This window comes from Callithrix jacchus, chromosome 1 (assembly GCF_049354715.1).
Source record: "Callithrix jacchus isolate 240 chromosome 1, calJac240_pri, whole genome shotgun sequence".
Classification (NCBI taxonomy): domain Eukaryota; kingdom Metazoa; phylum Chordata; class Mammalia; order Primates; family Cebidae; genus Callithrix; species Callithrix jacchus.
The window spans coordinates 141,986,783-142,001,844 of NC_133502.1; the positions used below are offsets into that span (position 1 = coordinate 141,986,783).

Genomic DNA, 15,062 nt, shown 5'->3' on the forward strand with positions numbered 1-15,062 from the left:
CGCGTGCATATCACTCACAGACACCACGCGCTGAATTCTTCACCCTCACCTGAGACTCAGTTTGCCCTCCAGAACATAGAATCGCCCCGTCTGTCACTATAGCGACCAGTGGATTGGAGCTGACTCGTTGCCATGGTTGCCATAGTGACATTTTCTGGTAGTCCCGCTGTGCTGTGCCTTAGCCCTCCTACTGGGGACTGACCCCAATCTTGCTGCCATGGAAACTGGGCCTAACATTGCCTGGCGATTGGGTCGAGATTTTCCCCTCCCAACTTTTTTCAAGACACTCCGTCTTCCCAAGCAAGGTCCATCATGCCTAGTCTTACACAGAGTCCAGCAAACAGCCTGAGCGTTCAACCTTGTCTGGAGCATGTCACCGTGCACACATCCCTAATGCTCTGGTAGTCAAGAGACCTCCGTAGTCACCTCCATTTTACATATAAGGGCACTGACGCTCTGAGGGGCTACAGTCATGAACAGAACCAGTATTAGAATCCTGATCTTCAATTCAGAGTTTGGTGTCTACGGCTGAACTTCACCCACCAACCCCTCCGAAAAGAGCCAGACCAGGCCCCAAGAATCAGCAGGGACTAGCCTAAGACCTTATGGGCCCAGGCCTGTTGCCTCCTCTCTGGTAGGAAAGTCAGAGTCCCAACTCCAAGCAGGCTTCCATCACCCTTAACACCCTCTCCCCAACAACAACAACAAAAGTAGAGCTTAGTTCAAGTTTCCAAACAAGAATTTATTCTTTCTTTTTTAATCTTTTTTTTTTTTTTTTCCTAAAAAAAAGTACCAGGTACAATGTTTTCCTGTTTTTGTTGTTTTTTCAAGTTTCAGCAAATGCTTGTTCCCCTCAGCCCGGCCCCAGGAGTCAGGACTGAGGCTGGGTCAGAGTCTGGAGTGGGGAATGGGGTAGTTGGGAACCACATGACTGAGTTTGAGGAGTGCCCCTCACCCCAGCTGAGGTAGGTGGGTCAGAGTCTGGCCAGGTGAGAGGAGGCACCCCAGTCCTTGGCCCTGACTCTGCCCCCTGGACACCTTCTTCAGTCAGGACCCCAAAGCAAGGAGACACAGGAAGGGAGGGACAACTGGAGTCTGGAGCCCTAGGTGAGGGGTGGTTAACCCCTGTGTGTGTGTGCATACATGCACACTCCCTCTCACACACACATACCACACAAAGACAAGCTTGTGCGCACACACACATACGCATAACTTGGCTTTCAGAGAGAGGTCAAAGGGTAGGGGAAGTGAAGGGACTAGGGGAAGGACAGGGGAAACTGAGTCTTTGGCTACTGACTCAGTCCCTCTGGAATAACCCCTCTTCCCTCAGCTGAGAGAGAGTTCTCCTTCCACCCTCCAAATAAGCCTCTTCAACTCCTGAGGTTGGAGCAGTAGCTGAGAGTAGGAAAAGAGGGGGAGGGGGTGATGCCAATTACCAGGTGTGGGAAGTTACCAAGGCAATCCAATTTGAATAAATTATAAATTAAAAATAAATAAAATAATAAGTGGCCCCTGCCCAGGACAGGGAGGCAACGCTGGCATGACTTGCCTGGGAACTTGGGACAACCTCAGGGTAGCTCCGGTTCCTCTCTACTACCTAAGCTGGCCTGGGAAACCCAAGGGAGGGGACAGGCACATGGAGTACCCGAAGTAGGGCAGGGTGTAGTAAAGATCAGAAGCTTTAAACACCCAAATAATCCATTTGGGCGTGAGCACGATGAGGGCTTTAATTCAAGCCTGAAGGGTCTCTTGCCATCTCTCCATATATGCTCTCTGTCTAAGATGAAGCAGGATGGGCAGGTTGTTAGCCCACAAGGGTTCAGAGTGCTGGCAATCAGGGCAAAGGTGAATAACGTGGATTATGAGGGGCCTCGGTCACAGCCTGCAGTTCGTAGGGGAGTCCTGTATCCAGCTCTAGGCTCCGGCGGGAAAAAAGCAGGCGGATATCTCCATGCAGGCTTAAGCGGCCTGAGCGGGAGCTCCGGAACCTGGAGGAGGACAATGTGATCAAAGTAAGAATCCGGCTGGTTGCAGTGGCTCATGCCTCTAGTTCCAGTGCTTTGGGAGGCCCCAGTGGGAGGGCTGCTTAAGCCCAGGAGTTGGAGACCAGCCTGAGCACCATAGCGAGAACCCATCCCTAAAAATAAATAAATGTATAAATAAACATTTAAAAGTACACAAATAAGAATCCAGACAGTACCGAAGGAGAGAACCTCTTCAGGGAAGGGATACCTGGGCCTCCCCAGCTGTCCCTGGGCCCTCTCCTCACCTGAGGTGCAGCAAGTAGCAGAGGAGGCGGTGGGTGGGGTTAGCATTTCCCTCCTCACCCACAGGCACCAAAAAAAGACGATGACGCAGGAAGGTCATGTGGGCAGCAGGCATGTCCGAGAAGTCAAAGGTCACGAGGAACATCTTCACCACAGTCTGGTTGGGGTTAAATAAGGTCTGGGGGCAGGACAGTTAAGGTTGGTAGAGCCTGAGGGCTGCTTTCCTCTCTCTCCATTCCCACTCCCTCAGGGCAAACTCACCACTTGGATGGTGCCCACCTTGGGCACGCTGTAACCCTTCCTCCCCAGGGGTTTCAGATCCATGACGCCCTGGAAAGGACAGGGAGCCATGAGTCAAGGTGGGGACTAGGAAAACCCTGAGCCCTAAATACACATCCCTCTCTATAATCTCTCACCCTGACCCCGTCCCTGCCCCACTCTAGAGTTCTCCTCACCTTGCCCTGACCTGACTCACTCCTAGATGAGGAATAAGCAAGAAATACCTCTTGTCCCTTGGCCCTGCCCCCAACCCCTCATCCTCCTGATGAGCTGACTTTGGGATTGGAGTCAAGGCATACCAGGAAGGGAGCCGGGGCATTCTGCTCAGAAACATCAAAGAAGGTAACAGTGACAGGCAGCGTGACATGCTGGGGGCAGTAGGACCCACTAGCTCCAATCTCTGCTGTGAAGCCCTCAATGTGGCCAGATGGTGCAAAACGTTCTCGCAGCAATGATTCCTGGGGTTAGGGTGGGGAAAACACATTATGAGAGAGATGCTGATTCTTTTCCTTAGCCATCCAAGACACATTCCACCATCCCACCCCTCCCTGGACCCTCCCAGTCACAGAGCCCAAGGGGAGCTACCTCGAAGTTGCCCAGCAGGGTACGGCTGACAGCAGGGGTAGGAACAGGGGAGGCACTGGGGGCGCTCAGCAGGCCTGGACCCTTCCGGAGGTTTCGAAGGGGGCTCCTGGTAGAGGAGGGGACATACAGGGGGTTGGCTTGAGGTATTCTGGGATTCCTGCTTATGCCCTTGGCCTCCACCCTTTGCCACTATCCAGGGCCTCTGCCCTGGGGTACCCCTACTCTGGTACTGGAAAGAAGATTACAGACTTCTGCTCCCATTCTCAGCAACAGGGTAGAGGGAAAAGCTGGTCACTTACAGCTTCAGGCGACGGGCACCTTTCAGCCTCCTTCCCATGGGACTGCAGTCTGTTGGGTCCTATAGAGATAAAAGATTAGGAAAAGAGACTGGGTGAAGCCCATGTATGTTTTGGGGTAGAAGCTCATCACAAACTCTCAAAGGAATACCACGTCCCCCAGGCCTCCACCTTTACCCACACAAATATCCACTTAAGAGTACATAAAGGCCAGGCACAGTGGCTCACGCCTGTAATCACAGCATTTTGGAAGGCCGAGGCAGGTAGATCACTTGAGCTCAGGAGTTCAAGACCAGCCTGGGCAACATAGCAAAACCCCATCTCTACCAAAAAATCAGCTGGGTGCAATGTCATGTGCCTGTGGTCCCAGATACTCAGGAAGCTGAGGTGAGAGGATTGCTTGAGCCTGGTAGGAAGAGATTGCAGTGAGCCAAGATTGTACCACTGCACTCAAGCAGTGATGGAGTGAGAAAGAGTAAATGAGCTCCTTCATTGGCTTACCAAAACAGGCTCCTTGGGCCCAGGCAGCAGGTGGCTCCAGAAGGGTGTGGCTTTGGCATCAGAACTGTTGGCAGCAGTAGGGTGGCCCAGGGTTCCCCGGCGCCTCCGAGGGGCTGGCCCCTCTTCCTCAGAGTTGATATCTGGGGCTTCTCCAGCAGGAAGCAGCCTTCGCTTGGTGGGGCAGGGGCCTGGAGGTCCAGGGCCAGGGGGTGTGTGCTCGGGACTGTGCCCATTGGCAGTGCCAGGGGACTCCCTAGGCCAGAGGCTACGCCCATTACCCACCCCAGCCACTGGGCTCTTACCCCCTATTTGTGCAAGACTGTGCAAATCAGTGTCAATTGTGTGCAGCTGGCCTGGAGGGGCTGGCCCCGGGGACGCCCCCAGGGAACCCTGTCCCCCTGGATCTGGGGAGGCCCAGTCTCTGGTGTGCAAAGTATTGCAGGAAGCATTTGATGGGGGGCAGGGGGGACTCCAGGCCCCTGAAGTCCAAGATGAGGTGACACTACTTCCCTGTTCCACAACACAGAGGCCACGGTGGGAGAAATGCTGGCTGGCCACACCTAGTCCCAGCCCCAGTCCCTCTGGGCCCAAGAGCCCCACAGTAGATGGTTCTTCAGGGGGTAATCCCTCTCTGGCCCCCAGCCCAGGACCTCTCTTCAGTTCCCGGGGACCCTCAGTGGGTGGGGCTGGTCGCTTCAGGGCCCTGTGAGGTTCAGAGGTACCAGCTGGAGGGGAAAAGATGGATACCTGGTAGACCCCAGGGGATGTCACCCCCCCTGCTGGGCTATAGCCCATGAGCAGGCCACCCTGGAGGGCCCCCTGTCTGACTGGAGGCTGTGAAGGGCCAGCCTCTGGCTCTGAGGATGGAGATGACTCCGCCTGCACGTGGCGCATGAAGCCCCCCTTGGGTCAGGGGGGCCCCCCAACACGGCCTTTATGCTGGGCCTGGGCTGGGGGGCCTGGGGACATCTGTGTAAGAAAAGAGAAGAAAAGGTGGTCAGGGGAATCAATGAGTTTTCTTCCTTCCAGCTGAGATTCAGACCCTCTCCTTGCCTGAAGAGGTGACTTTAATGAGTTCCCAGGGGTAAATGTATACAAATCCCTGGATGGACTAATGGAATATAGAGACCACTCTCAGAACTCCTGAGAAGGTGACAGGTTTAGCTGAGGCTTCTTACTGGACCTACTTCCCCCTCCCTCTCCCTGGCACTTACCCCGATGAAGAGGCTTTAAGCCTAGCTGTGCGTCCCCTCTTCCCAACTGATGCCTTGTGCCCCTAGCTTGCAGTCTGATCCATGCCTGCTGCACTGGCAAGGTGACTGCCACCATTCCGTGCAGCTCCTGGGCTCAGCAGGATCCTGAGGAGAGAAGAAGAGACATAAGCCAGGAACACTGGAGCCAGCAGTAAGGCCTGTCACCAATTACAGGCTAATATTGTATACCCCAGGACATCCTTCTCCCATGTGAGAGGCTCTTCAGAAACAGAGGGGGCAGCCTTGGGATCCAGGGCCCAGATGGCAGAGTTGGGCTACCTAAGGAGTCAGAGAGGCAGGTCTTGGCTCAGTGTAATAAGGTTGTGACAAGTAAGTTGAGGTAGAATAACTACTTGTCAGGGCCACCATTTGAGATTTCCTGCCCTACATGGAGGAAAGGATAAGAGACCCCCTAGATCCAAGAGATCAGGCCAGCTGAGAGGTAACCAGGGCCAGAATTCAGCTCTCTTAGTCAAAGCCACCAAATTGTACAACTCCTTATTTGTCTATCTCCAAAGAGACAACTGCCATCCTGGAGCACTAAGGCCAGAGGTCTTACAGTTACACCCCATCAGCAGTCCTCAGAGGTACAAACCTCAAGTCAGCTCAAAGTTGGCCCTTCAGCCCTAAACTCCAGATTGCCTTCAGCAGTCTGTCTCTTTAACAAGAGGCAACAAATCCGACTAAAAACAAGAGGGGGAAGGGGAAGGAGTCACTGCCAGAAGGCACTTTCCAGGGCCCTCCTGCAAGGCTCTGCAAACTAGAGATAAGGCTGCAGCAGTCAGTCAGCTGGAAACAACTAGGGAGTACCTCTCCATGCCCCTCCCCCAGCACTCACACATCCAACACCAAAACCCCAAACTACTGGAGCGCAAGATGGTCTTCACTAACTATTCCAGCCCATACTAGGGTGAGGGGAATGTCAATTTGGAAAGCCAACTGCCCCCAGAGTCAGCCTTCTCCTTTGGGCATTAGCCTATGCTATCTGATTTTCACAATGCCTTTTCCCCTTTGAGGAGTGCCCTTTGAATGCCTACCCAAGACTCTTCCTCCTTGGCTAGGCCAAATGCCATCTCCTCCAAAAAAATCTGCTCTGTCCACCCTAGACCATAAGTTATCTTCCTCCTCTGAGACCTCACCTATGGCAGTCTTACTACTTCCTGTAAGCTCAATAACAGTTCTGCTGACTCCTGTGGGTAAAGCATCTTCTAGACTGACCATAGAGTTTCTGAGGACAGGTCTGTGTCCCATTCCTCCATCCAACTCCAAGTACAGGGGTAAGCACACAGCAGGGCTCAAAAAAAGTAGAATGCAAGTCCCAAAGATCTGGGCAGCAGTCTTGACAGTGCAGAGAAAAATTCCCCAGATGAGAGAAGCAGAGATATTAATTGTGCAAGAGAGAATCAGGAACAACAGAGGTGGGGGTTGGAGGGAGGCAGAAAAAGATTTGTACCCAGAGACTGAAAAGCTCTCCCACACCAAGTTCCCATCATTGTACCATACTATCCCACTTCAACAAATTATCCTTAGAATTGAGATCCCTAAGAAAATCCTGGTTCCCTGTTGTGGGTGGGATGGCTGGAAAGGGCAGAACACCAATGGCAACATTGTCAGAAGGTACAACCTGCACTAATTTCTACCCTTTCTTTCCTCCACCCAAGCCACACAGATTCAGGAAGGGCTTGTTTCCTTAGCACCACCAGTTCCAGGTCATCCCAGTTGCCCTCTTGAGCCCGTACCCTGGGGAAGCCAGATGATGACATGATGCCCTACTTGACCCCAGCATATCTGGCATCTGCTCATTAACTCCAGAGCCCTCTCAGTTCCTACCCTGTCAACAAGACGCTCTAAGATTCACTCCCCTGCCACCCAGTCAGTCTGGCTCTAGACCATGGCTTCAAGCTGACTCATGGGGCAGGACTGCAGGGGAGGGGGGCAGGGCAGAGTAGGCCAAACCTCACTCTTCTTGCAGGGGGTGGGCAGCAGCTGGCATCAAACAGCTGTGCCAGGCTGTGGCTAGCAAGGACTACAGCTCCCAACATGCCAAGGGAGCAAGGCCAGCAAAAACAACAAGTCCCAGAATATGCCTGTACCTTCAGACACCTTCGAGGCCTGGGAGGTGGATGAGATTGGTATTGGTATAGGAATCAGCTTCCAGGCTCATTCTCCCCTTCCCTTCAGTATTAAAGATTTCCATTTCTACCATGATCAAGAAGAGTGACAGGAAGAATTCCTATCCATGTGCTTTCCACCCTCATCCTGTGCAGAGAACTGCTGCCAGCTGCTCTCTATTTTGTCCCTACACACGTCCACACAAGCTAGGGGGGCTGTTCCCACAGACCACCACTGTGGGTAGGAAGGTCGACCTCTTTTACCAATCCCTCGGCTCCAAGCCTAGAGCCCTCCACCCTCAGTGGGGAGGGAGCAGACCTTAGCAGCCTCTCTAAACTAAGCCGGGCAGACTCACCTGACTCCTGGACTCCTTGTTCTGGACGATCCCTTACCCCCTGCGCAGCCTCCCAGGTCCTTTTTCAATCCTCTCCTCCCCACAGCCTGGGACAGGCCCCATACTGTAGAGGAGCTTCGGAGATTTGCTTTTTCCCTCTAGCACACACTCACCCCGCTCCCAAATTGGCTCCGCTGCGGTGGCCGCTGCTCCGGGCCCTTCCGTCCCGTCCCGGTCCCTCCCCTCGGATCCCCGGTCCTCCCTGCCACAGGCCCCCAACCCAGACAAAGGGTGGCTCAGGCTGAGCCCTGCTCTGCTAGGCTCTTCGCTGTTCAGCTTCGTGTGCAGCACTAGCGGGCCTTGGCGTCCGCAGCCCCCCAGCCGCAGCCGCGCCCCTCCCTGCGACGGTCCCTCCCCGGGGCCGCCCCGGCTCCGCGCCGCCGACTCTGCTGCCCCTCTGACTCACAGGCCATTTCCTACCAGCTGATGGGGCCGCCCGCCCCGCCCAGCGCCCCACCACCCGCGCCGCGGCGGCCACGGCCGCCACGCCCCCCTCAGGTCACGCCCTCCCAGGAAAGCGATCTTGTTCATTGGTCCATAGGAAGCCAGCCTCCCCGCGACCTCAAGTGTGAGGCACGCCCACTCCAAGAGGCACACGCCTATTGGTCCACAACAGGGTAGGCCTACCCAAGGTCGCTCCGCCCGTCTGTTTAACCCGTCAGTTGCTGGAGTCCAAAGCAACACCCTGCCCTGCCATTTAACCCCTTCAAAGGCGTAGTCCTCCCACATCTTACCCCTCCACCCTACTCCCCTACCCTTCCTCCTTCCAGGCCGATTAATAGGAAGCCAAAGGGCTTTAAAGACACAGTATGACAACCCCCAAAGTCAGCCTGTTCTCTATACCAGACCTCAGACCTCAAATATCCTCACTCCTATTTGTCTTTCCCCACCTTCCAAACCAGAGAACTAGTGAAGCTCAGGAAGCTTCCTTCACGAGAGGAAAAGGGCTGAGGTGGGACCCTATCTCATTCAGTGACAAGAAGTGGTATTTTTCCCTCTCTTACTCTTAACTGATGTTCTTTTGCCTTCTTTAGAGGAGCCCAGGGATTCCTATGATAGGGATACATTTTAATTTTAGGGACCAGCATTATTCTTTGTGTTTCTGAACTCCTTTTCTGAGCTCAGGCTGCCCATCCCTTTTGCCACCCACCACTCAGTACTCATAGGACCATGTCCAAGGAGACAGAGCACACAGCGAAGTAAGATAGGAAGTCTTCTGCCCAGAATGGGGAAAATTAGCCCAACTCTATGATGGAGCCCAACCCATGACTCATAGATCCCTCAAAACTATCCACCCTCCCCCTGAGTCACGGGGCCCCAGCCCAGCCCAGACCCAGTCAAATCAAATGGCAGCAGAACCAGCATCCCTAACCCTTGTCCTCTTATTCTTTTTTTTTTTTTTCTTTGATACAGAGTCTCGCTCTGTCACCTAGGCTGGAGTGCAGTGGCTCGATCTCGGCTCACTGCAACCTCCACTTCCCAGGTTCAAGTGATTCTCCTGCCTCAGCCTCCCGAGTAGCTGGGACTACAGGTGCCCGCCACCACACCCAGCTAATTTTTGTATTTTTAGTAGAGATGGGGTTTCATCATATTGCTCAGGCTAGTCTTGAGCTCCAGAACTTGTTGCTCACCTCAGCCTTCCAAAGTGCTGGAATTACAGGTGTGAACCACCGCGCCCAGCCTTGTCCTCCTATTCTTCAAATGACCAGAATGAAAACCTTTGCAAGGACTGAGCATTCAAAGACACTTTCTAGAGTGTACTCTAGAGGTAACCTAAGAAAATCGATAGTCCTACCTACCCTGCCCTCTGCACTTGTCAGCAAGTCAGACAATTTGTAACTTAGGAGGCTTTTTCTCCCAGTCCTTCATGGAAGCAGGTGGCAAACACCAGAGCCAAAGAGGGAAAGTCCACTCTTCTACAGTTCTGAGGCCACTGAGGGCCCAAGGTCTGTTTCTGCCTTGCCTGTGTTGTGGACCTCCCCAGGGCCCTGAGGCTAAATCACTAGATAGTAAAAAGAGGCTTCTCCCCTCCTCCTTCCTCTTCCCCCTAGTCCCTCACTCCTAGACTTAGGAGACACAAGCAAGGAACAGTTCCTCTAAGCTCCCTTCCCCTTATCTCACCCTAGACCACCTTTTTCTTTTTTGTTTTTGAGATGAGTCTTGCTCTGTTGCTAGGCTGGAATGGGGTGGTGCGATCTCAGCTCACTGCAACCTCCACCTCCCAGATTCAAATGATTCTCCTGCCTCAGTCTCCCAAGTAGCTGAGACTACACAGGCATGCGCCACCACACACAACTAATTTTTGTATTTTTAGTAGAGATAGGGTTTCACCATGTTGGCTAGGATGGTTTTGATCTCTTGATCTCGTGATCTGCCTGCCTCAGCCTCCCAAAGTGCTGGGATTGCAGGTGTGAGCCTGTCTCCAAAAAAAAGAGACTGTCTCCAAAAAAAAAAACCTAGTTCCCTTGGACTGACTTCTTTGCTGGTTCCCTAGTGTAAGGAACAGGATTAAGGAAATTTTCAATGCCCTTATCAAAATTACGACTATCGATGTAAGAGCCTACTTGAGGCCAGGTGTGGTGGCTCACGCCTGTAATCCTTGCACTCTGGGAGGCCGAGGTGGGTGAATCACCTGAGGTTAGGAGTTCAAAACCAGCCTGGCCATCAGGGTGAAACCCCATCTTTAAAAAAAAAAGAGCCTAGTTGCTTTAGTTAAAAACATACTAGGACGCCAGGCATGGTGGCTCACGCCTGTAATCCAAGCACTTTGGAGGCCAAGGCGGGTAGATCACCTGAGGTCAAGAGTTCAAGACCAGCCTGACCAACATGGTGAAAACCCATCTTTAAAAAAAAAAAAAACTTACTAGGAAAACAGGTAGAGACATAGAACACTGTAGGAAAAAAATAATCCCTTAGCAACCCCACCGTATTCTTTCTTCTATCTTTCTGCACTACTATAGGCCAGGGCTTATATGGGGTGGAATATAATTCTGACCTAGTTACCTACAAAGGTCAGAAGACAATAGTTCAGGGTGAAGGATCAGAGCTGTTCCAGGCCTCAACGTATCCTGGGAAAGCAGCATGGTACAACCAAGAGGCCTTACCTTGCTGCACTAAATTTACCCTGCTTTATTTTTCTATAGCAGTTAACACTACTTGACTTCTTCCTCCCCCCTCCCCACAATTTCTTTCTCCCTTATTAGAATTGAAGCTCTATGAGAGCAGCAACTTTGTTTTGTTCACGCTCATATTCCCAGAGTCAACATTAGTCCCTGGCATGTTCAATAAACGTTGATTGAAGAAAACAACAGGCCCTGGGCTGAGTGAACAGCAAATCAGGAGAGCTGGATCCTAACTTATGCCCTTTCATTGTGATATCTGGGAAATCACAGTCTCTTTAGCTATAAATTTCTAAACCTGTAAAATGAGGGGATTGTATAGACAATGATTGCTGAGGGCCTCTGCAGCTCTGGCCTATTAGTGCTATAATTCTAATGACTAATTTTCACTCATATCCATTTCAGAGGATAGGTCCAGGCATTCGAATGCTCTGCTGCTTGTACCAAAGCAGAAAGGCTACATCCTCCAGTCTCAGCACAGCAAACTGATGCCCTGCCTCTTCATGCCCCACCCACTCACACAAACCTCCCCACTCCTGAGGAAGCTGGAGAGAGTCTGCCCTAGGCCCGCCCTCTCTGCGAGACTGTCTGGGAAGCAGTGTTGCCATAGCAATCAGCTCCTCCTCAAAAGGCTTCAGCCTGCCCTTTTTTACCCCACCCTACCCCAGGGCTTTGTCTGTCCTCAGCACACCCCCCTCCCCAGCCAGTCTCTCAGCTCCTGGGTAGTTGTGTGAGGAGGCTGGCTTGGGGCCCCTTTTAGCAACACTGTCACACTCATTCAGCCACTGTGTGGAACTCAAGTCTTTCCCACACTCTCCCAGCCAGCCTAGGGGCAAAAAGAACTCTGGCACTCCATCAAATCTCCTCAGGGAAGCTGAGGACCCCTCAGGAGTACTAGGTCCTAGTCTTGGTCCTGATAGTGCTTTCAAGCAGGGAGTGTGGGGAGCCACTCCCTCTTCCTCCCCAAGCTGAGGCTGGAACCTCATACCCCTTTCTGGGTTCAGCTTACAGTAGTGGCCCGCCTCTCAAAAGAGATCGAAGACCCTCAGTACTCCTCACCACTTCCCCCTTCCCACAGAAGCCCTAGGGTTCCCCATCCAGGGGAAGGACAAGAGTGGGGAAAATAAAAAATAAATAGAGTCGGGAAAACCAGTTGGAACCAGTTGGCAAGTGGTAAAATGTGGCTACCAATTACTTGGGGGGGCTATGCGAGACCTGGGTGGTAGTGGTGGGGGTGGGGTCTGAGCCTTCCTGCTGGTTACCAGGGTCTCTGGTCATTGAGTACAAAGTCCTGGGCAGGGCACAGCTCCTAGATGGGCAAGGGCCAGGCCAGGCCCTGGGGCAAGGAAGGAAGTGGGAAATGAGCACACCCAGAGCCTAAGGGCAGGGCAGGGCGGGGGAGGGGGGGAGACAGAGACCAAGGCCGGCTCTGGGAGGAACAGGAACTAGGATGGGGGGTTGACAGGAACACAGTGGGGGAAGGGTCCTACGGGACCTCAGCTAGGGGAAGAAACCCCAGTCTTAGTTGGACAGATCCAAAATAGACTGAGGAGACAGTCACACAAGCCCTGGTGACAAGCAGGGTCCGGCTCCTCTCAGTGCCCAGGCCAGAAGGTGGAGTTAAAAGACATGAGTGCAACAGATTGGCCTCCTCACCTCACTAATTCCATCACCCTTGCTCCTAGAACCCAGAACACAAAGGTCTTCCTGGAGTTACTACAATGCCCTAAACTGCTAGGATACTGGGGGTTCTGTTCTCCCGTCTCAACTGGGGCCTGCAACCCCTTCCCCTCAGATAGTGCCCGCAGACTCTCCGACACCCCTACACTCTGGCCCACCACCCTTCTCCGTTAAACAGTCTCCCTTCTTTCAAAGCGCCTCCAAGTCCCCTCCCCTTTATGTACCGCCTCCAACCCCCCCACATCAGACAGCGAACCAGCCCCCTCACAGTGTACCTTGCACCCCCCCACAAAGCGCTCCCGCCCTTCCCCCACAGAGGCCCCTGGAGAATGCACCTTGTTGCCCACACATTGAGTCCCGAACTGCTCCCCCGACTCCGTGTCTTCCCTCAACACACAGCAGTCTCCAGATTGTCTGCAAAGCGCACCCCCATCCGTGTCCCTTCTTCCTCGCTCACCCCGCCCCACACCTGTAGTTCCGTGGGTCCCGTTGCACTTGGGGAGGTGGTAGTGATTGAGGCAGTTACTGAGCAGCCCTAGCTGTAGCCTCGGCCTGCAAACCTCGCCCCTTCGGTACGAGCCCCGCCCCCGCAACGCCCCGGCCCACCCTCTCCCTTGTCCCACCTTCCACCTTCTCCGGCCTCGTCCCTTTCCTCGTTTAATTTCTCGAGCTCCTCCCCTGTAGCCCGAGCCCCGCCCCTTCTGACCCCGCCCCCTTCTCATTTTCTTTGCATTTCCCCAGGATCCTCCGCTTTTCCTAAGCCCCACCCCTGATCCCTGCCTCCTCTGGTTCTCTCCGCCTTTCACCGGCGCCCCACCTCGGATTCCAGCCTGGTAGAAGTCGCACCACACCCGCTTCCACCACGATCCCCCTCCTATCTCAGAGTCTCTCCTTCCTCCGCCCGTTCTCCCGCTCGCCTCACCCCGGCGCTGGCGCTCCAACCCGGATCCGCTGGCTCTGATTGGCGGTGGCGGCCCCAATGGATGACGGAGGAGACAAAGTGATGGCTGCAGGTCGCCTGAGGTCCCACCCTGGCCACGTGCGGCTTCTGTGATGACAGGTCCAGAGGGGTGGGGCCTCGGCCGGTAGGCTGCTAGCCTGAGCCGAGAGGATCGAGGCGGGGCTGGGGAGCCGGAGCCCGGGCCAAAGCCACAGGCCTGAGGGCTCTGAGCCGGGTTGGGGCTCTCTCGCAGCTTTCGCGCGGGTGTGAGCTGCCTGTGGAACTCGAGCCTCTTTGTAGGGACGTGTGGGTTGCCGCGTGCATTTGCACTAATAGGGGAGGTCCGTAGGGTTTGCCAGGTAGTGCAAGGAATCTCAAGAGTCTGTGAAATCTCAGGGGTCCGGGAATCTGGACGGTGGGGTTCACGTTTGTGAGGTTGAGCAGTTTCTGAAGCCTACGCTGTGGAGGCGGGTGTGGGTTCTGGGATGGACAGTGGGAGTCAGATCTGTTACCCATTGAGGCAGGTCAGCGAAGAGGTCTGTGAATTTTACGAGATGAGTGTTGATATGGAGTTAGGAAGGCCTGCAATTGCTGAAGAAAAGTGGGGCCTTTGCCTTGTACAGGTGTCGAATGAACTGCATGACAGTTACATATGTTCTGCAATTTAATTGGCGCTTGAGTCTCCTCTCTCCCAACCTCTCCTCAGGAGATACAGTAAGGGAGGGCGACGCTTACCAGACACCGGTAGATGGCAGCACAGGACACTTGCAGAACTGAGAGAACCCAGCTCAGCGCCAGTCTGTGGCCTCTCCGAGGAGCGGACGGCTTGAGTCTTGATTTGATCAAGTTCTCCAAAAGTCACATTCTTTCTTTCTTTCTTTTGAGACGGAATCTCGCTCTTTCGCCCAGGCTACAGTGCAGTGGCGTAATCTCGGCTCACTGCAACTTCTGCCTCCTGGGTTCAAGCAATTCTCCTACCTCAGCCTTCTGAGTAGCTGGGATTACAGGCGTGCACCACCAGGCCAAGCTAATTTTTTTGTATTTTTAGTAGAGGGGTTTTCACCATGTTGACCAGGATGGTCTCGATCTCTTGACCTCGTGATCCACCCGCCTCGGCCTCCCAAAGTGCTGGGTTTACAGGCTTGAGCCACCGCACCCAGCCTAAACTTTTATTTTTTATATTGTAGGGCTGAGTGCCCCACAGGGTTGTGGGGTGAGCCTTATGCCGTGCTGAGGCACAGGATCTGAGAAATAAAGAGACAGGACACAGAAGTACAAGAAAAACGCAGCTGGGCTCCGGGGGCCACACCACCTATAAGCAGAGTCAGGCCAGGCCCGGAATGTCCAGAAGCATGACTATTTATTGTGTATAGGTTAGGGGGCAGGGCAGTGAATGAAATAATCTTTAAGGATAGTGATAGGGTCTTGAGCAATAAAACATGGGGTCCACCCCCATTAGGTCACCTAGGCCAGGAGGTGGACAGTGCACAGCAAGGGGCCCGTTCCCACGAACGCAAGGGCCGTGCGCAGTAAGGGGTCCACCCCCATTAGGTCACCGAGGTTTGAAGGTGGGCCATGCACAGTGTGCAATACTTCTATGGTCAAACTACTTCTAAGAAGATTTATAGGAGGATGC

General features: G+C 53.6%; 1 protein-coding gene across 9 annotated transcripts; it reads right to left on the reverse strand.

Annotated features, from left to right (window-relative positions):
* Positions 1–721: 721 nt before the first annotated feature.
* On the reverse strand, positions 722–13,514 carry ATOSB (atos homolog B). 9 transcript variants are annotated; one of them, XM_008998895.6, is made up of 9 exons: positions 13,409–13,514; positions 5,143–5,286; positions 3,929–4,897; positions 3,431–3,489; positions 3,132–3,237; positions 2,846–3,004; positions 2,529–2,597; positions 2,270–2,445; positions 722–1,988 (listed from the first exon to the last, which is right to left on the reverse strand). In XM_008998895.6, exons 3-9 carry the CDS (start codon positions 4,820–4,822, stop codon positions 1,835–1,837), a joined length of 1,617 nt encoding a protein of 538 aa, XP_008997143.3. In that variant the 5' UTR covers positions 4,823–4,897; positions 5,143–5,286; positions 13,409–13,514; the 3' UTR covers positions 722–1,834. The 9 variants fall into 9 exon arrangements, with proteins under 9 accessions (XP_008997143.3, XP_035107059.3, XP_008997156.3 ...); XM_035251168.3 differs by having other exon boundaries at positions 13,304–13,514; XM_008998908.6 differs by lacking the exon at positions 13,409–13,514 and adding an exon at positions 13,110–13,145.
* Between the last annotated feature and the right edge of the window lie 1,548 nt (positions 13,515–15,062).